Source organism: Ambystoma mexicanum, chromosome 5q (genome assembly GCF_040938575.1).
Source record: "Ambystoma mexicanum isolate Mex_15411 chromosome 5q, UKY_AmexF1_1, whole genome shotgun sequence".
NCBI lineage: Eukaryota > Metazoa > Chordata > Amphibia > Caudata > Ambystomatidae > Ambystoma > Ambystoma mexicanum.
The window spans coordinates 775,523,857-775,533,941 of NC_090933.1; the positions used below are offsets into that span (position 1 = coordinate 775,523,857).

Consider the following 10,085-nt stretch of genomic DNA (forward strand, 5'->3'; position numbering starts at 1 on the left):
TCAGGAGACTTGGCTCCTATCCAAGGTTCGTTGAGAACTCAGGAGATCGACCTGGAATGGGTGTGGAGCCTTCTCTTATCCAGAATCTCCTTTGGGCCAAAACAAAGAGGACCCAATGGGAGATCTGCTCACATACAGGCATGCCAGTCATGGACCAATCACAGACCACGGTGGTCCCAGTCATTCCCAGCACACCAGACTCTCTGGCACCCAGGATGTGTACTGGAACTGGACAGTCCAGCCCACATCCTGGAGGAACACACACAAGGCATGCAGAAGCCCACTAAAGCTTGGCATTTCGTGGGAGACTGCATGACCAAATAAGGACTGACCCGGGTCTGCTCGAACTGGGGAAGGCAAAGGGACAAGATGGGCAAAGGACAGACCAAAGAATCTTGTGGCATAGCCATTTTGGAGCCAGGCCACCTTCCTGTGCCAACCGCGGTAAGCACAGTTTGCATGGCAAAAAAGGGTTAAAAAGTATAAAGCTGCCATCAGCCCTGTCCAAGGCACATCTGTACGTCTACCAGAAAATCCTTTGAGGCAGTCTAGGGCCTTTGGAAATGAAAGGAAGACCCCAGCGCACTGTAAATTACTTTGTGCACTGGTAACATGTTGCAGAAAAGTTGCAACATTGGAAAGGACTAAAGGAAACAAAGTCTCCCAGTACTGACTGTCTAAGGGCATGTCAGTTTCCCCATAACAAAGTGAGCGAAAACCCAGCGGAGTGCAGCAGAAGGTGTGCTCCACTGGCAAAAGTCAGACAGCAGCTAAAAGTTGGGGGATGGGGGGTGCACAACTCGAGGGAAAAGTACACACAAATGGAACTCTTTCCTAACAGTCTACATCTCGCTTGTCTGAGCCAAACTGGAAATACGTCAGAAGTGGACAGTCGAAGAAGCGGGCTGCTTCATGTAGCATACAACAGGCATACATTTAGTTAAGACATGCACACAGCGACAAAGGGTTAGGCTGATTTGAGGCAGTACATCATAATTCAATATGGCTAATACCAGAGGCGTTGCTAGGGGAGCTAAGGGGGCTAAGGCCCCTGGTCTTTTGGTTGTAGACCCCTGATAGAGTCCCGACAGTTCTGACATTAGCATAGCCCCGGGTCTTTTCCAGACGTAGCAAAACCCCTGGCTAATACAACTCAGGCGAAGCTTTGCATGCAATGCATAGAAGGTATCAAATGAATAGCAACATATGCAAATTTTCAACAACAATTGAAACTGCACTGTTTATTTATTCAAGCTCAGGAAAATCAGCTCTAATTAGTATTAATTCTTCCATCACTTGGATGAACATTAGAAGAAAATGTTCCGGAGACACCTGCAGGGCCTGTCAGGAATATGGTTCCCGACACCAGACTAGCCCCTTACACCAGTACACTCTTTCCAGACCCCCACGCTGGACCAGGAGATATGGTCCAGGTTAATGAATGGTTCTGCATACACACCATTCCAAGATGGCAGTACCATAACATTAACAGTGCCCTTCTCATGATGGCTGATGCAAGAGGCTGTGGACCATCTTTCCCTACCCAGAGGGCCTTGCATCCCTTCCAGAGCGATTCCATTTAAAGACTTGTCAGCAAGGGACGCGCATCTTACAAACGGGTAAACTGATTGACATTCTGCATGTGTCCATACCCGCCAGGAAGAACAACAGTTCCAGGATTTATCTAGGTAATTAGTGTTACATTGTAAAGACTCGGCTTGACCACGTTATCATGTACTATGTTCTATTTTTGACTATGGTTTCAGTAACCGTTCAGACCGCGCTTTGCAAAAGCTATGTTGTTCAAGGTGTTGTGGATTCAACAACTCTTGGGGCGTCGTTGAGCACAGCGGACCAACCATTCTCTTCGGGTAAATTCTCTCACATGAGGCACTGCTAGCTAGGGGAAGGCGTAGTTCATACATTAATAATTTTCCCACTCTTATTCCTCTTGTGTAGACCTTTTGACACATGAAGACCAGCTTGCCTTGTCCCGTTTAGGGTGCACAGGATATTCTCCAATTATACAGGGACCAGATCTCAAGGGAGAGGGTTTCTGGTGTGTATTACTTACCGGATTCTTCATCCATTGTTTGTTTGCGTGAGAAGCTTCATGGTTCCTGAGAGCTGGGCGAGTCTCCATTTGTGGCACCTATCTATCTGAAGATTATCCTCAGTCACAACGCCTAACAAAGAACGGTGCCTACAGGGACATTAATTCCATAGACAATACTGTGTCCAATTTTGTGTACCATCTGCTGTGTGACATTTATTCACAGATGGTGGCAAGTAGCGTTAATGCTTAGCTAGTAGCTACAAGTTGAAATCTTACCACATGTGGCGCACAAGGATTATTGGAACCCACTAAAAACAGTATCCCCGACCAAACATAGATCAATTGTTCACATTAATGGTTTGGTTTGGAATAGACTAGAGCATTGGTAATTTAGATCAGCAGTAGGTCCCAACAAGGTTACTTGTGGCATTGTTGGTGGAAGTGAAACACGTAACAGACCAGAAAAGTGGCCACAAACAAACATTACTTGGGAAGTGTTCCTTCCAAAGTATTGGTGCAGCCACAACTAAATGCATCTGCCACAAAGTTTCGTTTTTTTTTTTAAAAAGAGGGATACGGTGGTTGATGTCAAAGTTCACAAATCAAAAACATTGGCCATCCACAGGTCGAATTGCCGGCACAGAATGGGATTGCAACTCGATATACTGGAAGTTAAAACAACATAAGAATATTTTGTACACATTCTACTTACCAACAGATTTAGCAGAACAAGAGAAGGACTGTTGATCCTGAAAGAACAAACTAAGGTTCATTTCAGGATTAGACTAAGAGTCATCCACAAACAACAAGAATAAAGGACTATCGAAAATTCATGGACTACTGATTGGTAGCCAACCAACCAAGTGAGGGAAAGAACATCAGACGATCGAGCTCATACAGAAATGGTACTAAGATTCAGTCCTACGAGATCATTAGAAGGCGAGAAGGCACCAATAACACAGCTTTTGATCTACCAACAGACCAACGTCTAAGACTATAGCAAACAAGGGTGTAGAGGCGCGTTACAAATACCATATCATACTATTGCCTGACAAAGTTTCCTTTATGACAAACTTGTGTCAAATTTTCTTTACGACAATTCTGTAGTTGTTGACTTAGGAACTCTAAATCTGAACACTTCTGTTACTAACTCACAATTTGAACAGAATCTATGTTTATAATGCATGGTTCTGAAATACAAAACTTGATGAAATGTTGAATGCGTTATAATTTTATATGGCAAGCACTTACAACCAGTGGACATTTTTGCCATTCAAACAGTCACCAGCAACCAAAAGAGGAGTCTTGCATGCCAGAGTCGCCAACCTCAGCAATTATTTGGCTCCCAAAATGTAACCAGCCACTGAAAAATAGCCAGGGACACAGAGATCCCACAGCAGATGATCAGCAAGATATCTAGAACCCCATTGCGTTAATTCAGAAGATACAACTGACTATTTGGAATAATACATACAATTCCTTCTTGAAACAAACAGGATACTCATATTTTCAGTAGAAAATAAACGTATCTCTCGATACCGAACAGACTTCTCAGCAAAATTAGTTTCAAATAACGAATGTCATAATTTTTGATTATCTTTAAAAGCAGGCAACCTGAAATATCTCTGCCAGTAGAAATAACTTCATCCAGCTCTTACTGGGCAAAGTCTGGTTTTCTCTAACATTATACAAAAGTAAGTAATTTGCTTCAGTTCGTTTGTGCCTTAGTGCCACTTTTAAGAGTGTAATAATGTTAACTGTTACTTTATGAGCTTGCAACATAAATTACTTGTTTCACATCTCAGAACCAATCTAATTCTTCCACCAGCATCAACCTTGAATGACTTATTTCACCTTTGGGACAAACATAGATGTCATGTTTCACTTCTCAGACAGAAGACACATTTTAAGAGCATGCAAACTGAATGATTTCCTTCATATCTTTAGATGTGAGCTGCTACTGTGAGTCGTATCTACCAGCATGCAACATGAATTACTCGTTTCAATTCTCTTTATCAAAAGTGGGCAACTTACACCACATCAACCAGAAGGCAACAGGAATCATGTTTCGGTTCTTTAGACTTCAGATGGCAACTTTAACTACATCCATCAGCAAGCAACGCCAATGACTTATTTCAGTTTCTTTGGAACTGAGCTGACAATCTAAGACCACATCTAGCAGAATGCAATAGTGTTAGTGTTTCCTTTATTTCAGTTTCTTGCTTTTTAAGCTGGCAACCAGGCTCCCATCAACAAGCACGCATTCAGGATCTCTCTCTCATGCTACTCAAATCTTTGCTTCTCAATCATATCTTCTCCACTCCCCATCAGCTTGCCATACCCTATGCGCCAACTCAGTTTCCGCAAGCTTCCCCATAGCCATGCGTGAGAAAGTCGGACAGTCCTGGTTCTTGCTTGGAATCCTGGAACTTGTAGTTTCCCAAAATTTCACATGGCGAAAGGAAAAACTCCGAGTCTCACACCCCAAAAAAGGGAAAAACAGCACTGGATGACCTTCTCTCGTAAGGCTATGGGAAACTTGAAATCTCTGTTCTGTGGTGCTCGGGATGGTCCTGCTGTACTCTTAACTGACAGTCCTTTACCACTTTCATCCTCCTCTACTATCCTACACCACTGGTACAAAACAAACTGTTACTCGGAGTTTCGAAAGAACGCTTAAGTAAAATTTACATTTCAATGTCAAATTTTCGCTGTATCGCACATTTGACAAGTTGAGAGCCAACGTCCCCAGTGTGGTGTGTCCCCTCTTTAAGAAACTATGAGTCCCTGCCAAGGCTCATGCGAATGTCACATGTATGTGACCAGGTAAACAACACAAAAGGGATGAGTGTTTCTCGCTCATCAGTCAGAATCACCCGATTCCTGCCTGATGTGTACGTTATCTGCAGCGCTGGTGCTGCGTTTCCAGGAAGAGGGCCTGCTCTGCAATGCCCTCCACCATGACAGTGCCCCTGCGAGGCAACACTGTCCACTGTCCACCTGTGCTTAACAGAGCCCCTGCCGGGCAACTCTACATTGGTGAGCCGGAGCCCCTGCTGGGCAACTCCGGCTGCAGAATGCTGCGCTGGCTTGGGTGTCCCCAGGCCACGACCAGACTTTGTGCTCATGGTCTCCTCGGATGCTTACTGTAACTGGGCTTGTCAGCTGGGTGCCCCCAGCAACTATGTGCCCGGACCTGGCCCCTGGGTACAGACACAACAATGGCGATGAAGGAGAAAAGACCCCGACGTGAAGCATCCGTGCCCTGGGTCGGAGCCGGCCGGTCCAGGAAAGAAAATGTGCCCCCGAGAAGAAAGGAGGTTTGGAAGACACTGAGCGGGCTCTGCCACGTTGTGGAAAGAGACCGCGATGCAGCAGCGTTGCCGCAGGAAATAAAGATCTCTGTGGAAGGAGGAAAGGTGCGGTGTAGCCCCGTTGCCTGCAAGCTGCAGCTCCACCGGAGCCTTAGAGCGATCCCGGGCCAGTAATGCGTGCTCCGGTTCAGAACAATGTAAAATGGAGAGAAGCCCCCGCTGCTCAGAAGAATACTTGGGCTGCCTAATGGTTAAAGTGATAAAGCGCTCCATATCGGCTCAATGCGAGGGAAATACTAATGGCTTTTTGAGGATCCCGGGCCCACTGTAGGTGATCTCCTTTTCATAACCCAAGGTTGGAGCAAGGTAAGACACAAGAAAGTAAGTACGTGGCCGCCCGTGTTCACTGTATAGAAGTAGGCCCCATCATTCTGGCACTATGCTCACATCCCGGTCCTAGTGGCAGTGACAGTCAAGAGAAAAAAAACGAGGGAAAGGCAAAGGGGAATAACACTTGAGGGGTGCAGCTCCAGGTGAGTGCTTTAGCAGGTTGACATTACTTTTGCCTAGGGGAGACCTCCAAGTCCTGCTGTCTCCCCCCACCATCAATGGACCAGGCAGATATGGCCCCTGGTGCTCCCAGGTGCGGCTTTGCCCGCCCTGAACTGTGCCATCAACCGCCCTGAACTGATGCTTGTGCAACTATGTATGAACTGGTTTCCTGCAACTCCGCATGTGCTTAAAGTGCACTCAGTAACATGCTTTGTGATGCTGTGCGACTGCATGTCATGGATAGGCTCAAAGTGGTCACTTAGCACTTTTTTTGATAGCACCTTCATATTGATTAATGTACACTGCTCAAGAAATGTACATGTCATTGAATTACATCTAGCAGAGTTTGATAGGTTGCTTTTAGATACAATTTACTAGACTTTTTTGATGTGGATATATAATTATATGCAATTTTATGATGTTATTGTGTGAATTAACTTTTTTACTCCATTAAGATGTTTTTGATAAATAATAAAATATGATGTTATAATCATTCATCTGACTGGGCCTCAATTCCCTCCACACCCATTTGAATCAATTATTAATTGAATAATTGTATTTTCCAGTGTGACTTCTTGCTTTGTTCTTCTACATATATTGTTCCCCTTGTCCACGGTTCAGGGGTTACCCACCGTTTTGCTTTTCTTAGGCTCAAAGTGGTGCCAGTTAAAATGCTATGTGAAGCTGTGCTCCTGCACATTGTCGGAACTCTTTAAATTGTGCCAGTAGCTGCCAATGGTGTCGTTCAGTGTTTGAAGTGTGTGGTCTCTCAGCCCAACAACGGTGACGACACATGTGGCTGTGGTGCTCCCCACAGACAATGTTGTGTGCAAGGTGAAACCATTGTACTGCACTGCCCCAACTGCTTAAAAGTGGACTCCGTGCACATTTGATGCTGGGAGCCTGCAGGTTATTAAAAATGCTCAACGTGACCCTGGGAATTGTGTTTGTTTGAAGCTGTGATCCTGCAAATATGGTCAGGTTTAAAGTGGACCCGGGTCTGGGAACTTTATTGTCTAGTGGGGTGCCCATGTACCGAGTATATTAAAGGTTCCCCTTCTATTATGTGTTTTCTGCACTTTGACCAACTGCCCGCGGAAATCTTATGTGGTCAAAGAAATAATGTGTGACAGAGGTGTTTGGAACTGGATCTCATGCTGCATCATGTCAGGCTATAACACCTGAACCTTAATGTAGGTACCTATTGTTTACCCCCACGGATCCCAAATGGTCCAAGCATTACTGTTCATGACGGTTGCTTTATTGTGATGTTTTCTCATGGAAAAGAGGAGTCTGGTATAATAATAATAATAATAATAATAATAATAATATGCCACCCCTTTAAGGAAATAGGAGTACCTGCCAGGGCTAATGTGAATGTCACATGGCTGTATCCAGGTGACCACTACAATAAAAGGGATCAGTCAGAATCACCAGACTCTTGACTGATGCGTCATTATTTGTTATGTTATGTATACTTATATTTTGCATGGTGGCCCAAAGGCATCACGGCGCTGGAGAGGCCATCAACCGCAGAAATCAAAATATGTTTTTAAGGCTTTCCTGAAGGCCAAATGGTTAGACATTTTTTTTCATTGCCATTCCACAGCAATGGAAAAAGCCTGTACCCCAATGCGGGAGCGACAGAAGGAGGAAGCAGACCTGCAGCCACTGAATGCAAGGAGCGATTGGGGGAAGTAGCGCACAAACTTAGTGCAGAGATAGTCTGCCCCCTGGTGATGCAAAGCCCGGTGGGCGATACACAGCGCTTTGAACCTTATACGCTGGGCCACCGGGAGCCAGTGCAGGGAGCGTAAAACTGGGGAGATATGGGCCCCATAGAGTGTCCCAGTAGCCACACGTGCCGCCAGGTTTTGGAGACGGTGAAGTCGGTGGACCAAGCCCTTGGGCTGCACCAGATAAGAAGAGTTGCAGTAATCCAACCGGCTCAGAACCATGGCAGCCACAACCGGCGAACAGTGGTACCGGTATCATGTGGAGCACCTTTTTTTAAATGTTCTGATGGAAGTAGTCTGGCATGCAACCGAGTCTTGGGCATCCATAGAAAGGGTAGCGACATGATCACCCCTACGTTTTTCACCTTAGCCAAAGGAACCAGGAGATAACCCAAAGAAGAAGGCCAGAACGAAGCAATCCAAAGTGAGGGATCAGGGCATAGGGGGGGGACCCACCACCAGCACCTCGGTGTTGTCCCCATTCAACTTCAGCCATTTCTGGCCCATCCAATCCCCCACGGCCGTTAGGCACTTATGAAGGCTTGACAAAACCTCATCCCGCAGTACTGATGCTGCGTTTCCAGGCAGAGGGCCTGCCCTGCAAGGCCCTCCACCAAAACAGTGCCCCTGAGAGGCAACACTATCTGTGTACTGGCCCTACAGAGACTTACACCTGTAGCTGAGTATGAGTTAATACTAGTGAAGGTGGGGAGAACCGGAACTACAATGGCATAATTGGTTGGTTTTCATTTCCTTTTGTTCTTTTTTCTCTCTTTCCTCTTTCTTCCCTTAGTTTTGTTTATCTTCCTTTACCCAACAAAACGTCATCTAGTAATGTAACGCACACAACTGCCTGCTGTCTTTTTTACTTTTATTGTTCAGGCTTGTTGGTCTACTTATTTGGAAAATGTCAATAAAAACACTGAAACATCTGTTTACTGGCCCTGTCGAACTGTGCTTAACAGAGCCCCTGCCGGGCAACTCTGCGTTGGCGAGCCGGATAAGGCCGTGTGCTCAAGTGCTCAATGTCTGACAGGGTGTACCCTGTAACTGGGCATGTCGGCTGGGTGCCCCCAGCCGACTATGTGCCTGGACCCTGTGCCCTGGGTCCAGACACAACACCCAGCAGTGACGCTTCATAGATTATCCCTTCAGCAGGGAACTTCCACTGCCTCTCTATTCCCCGCTCCTGACTAACATTAAATAAACATAAACAAGTTAAGCTTGCCTGCGTCTTCTTTCTCTTCTCGCACACAGTACATATTATGCCTTCAACTGGGAACTTGCACTGTCTCTCTACTCACCTTCAGCATGCTTCCAGGTGCACGGTTGTGTCTCGCATCATCTTCTCCTTCTCTCTTCCGTATCTCGGTCTGCAGTTCCAGTGCTGCGGCGAAGCCGCCACTTCCACCAGATGCAGGATCTCCGCCGGCCAGGTCGCTCATGTGGCGAGAGCATTCCCGGAGTAACCGGGGTATCAGAAAAGAACTCCTTGCACACATCCTGCTGGGCGCAGCCATGATGAATGCACGCTGGTCACTGCTGTCAGATCTGATACTAGAAACAAGGGCGACTGCCTTTCAAAACAAGCCCGAAAGTTGCACAAACCATGTAAATGCGTTGATGGGATAAAAAAAAAAAACGGCGGCTAGAATTGTTAACGGCGACCTTATTGCAGCGTTACTAGTCAGCGAGTTCATTTTTCTTAGCATTCCCAAACGTGTCGTTATTTTCCATTATAAACGTATGACTGCAATTCCCAAAATGAAAAAAATACTACAGAACATACATAGGATATCCTCACCTATTTAGTTAACATGTTTCTTATGGTTGCCCCCATTTTTGTTTTTAGCATTCTTTTGACATCACATTCTTGCATGTATTCACATGCTTGCCTTTGTGGCACTGTAGTATTCGCCTTTAGCCTCCCTGTCAAGTTTCCAGGTTCCATTCATGACACTTCGAGTCAGTCCTGTATTTTGCTTTGTATTGCATGCTGGAACTTGTAGTTTCGTTTTTCCCATTGCCAGGTTGGGCCTACAAGTCCCAGCATGTAGTGCGGGAAAAAAACACATGACTAGTTCAAAGAGTCTGCATCTAGTTCAAAGAGTCTGCATGGAATTGGGAAAATTGGCAGCTATGCTTTAGTCCTTGACCCATTTCCCACTGCGGATGTTCATTCAGTCTTGGTTTTTCTTTCGAAGACTTCTAGGCCCGCGTTTGGAAGGATACAATCAAAACTACATGTCCCAGAATGCAAAGAAAAATCCAGGACACTGCACTTCTCGAGAATGGCACAGCACATCTCAGATAGGCCAATCTTGATAAATATTTCACAGTGTGATTTATTCACAAAGAGAGGGGTGGTCATTCTTAAAATAATATTTGGTGTCAATAAGCATTAAAAGAAAGTACATTCACATTTCC

General features: G+C 45.5%; 1 protein-coding gene across 1 annotated transcript in view; it reads right to left on the reverse strand.

Moving 5' to 3' along the window:
• MRPS28 (mitochondrial ribosomal protein S28) overlaps positions 1-9,219 on the reverse strand; it is an 838,623-nt gene extending 829,404 nt beyond the window's left edge. The window contains exon 1 of the mRNA XM_069621250.1: positions 8,963-9,219. Within this exon, the coding sequence (XP_069477351.1) occupies positions 8,963-9,178 (216 nt within the window). The 5' untranslated portion in view covers positions 9,179-9,219. The remainder of the gene's footprint in view (positions 1-8,962) is intronic.
• Positions 9,220-10,085: the final 866 nt, after the last annotated feature.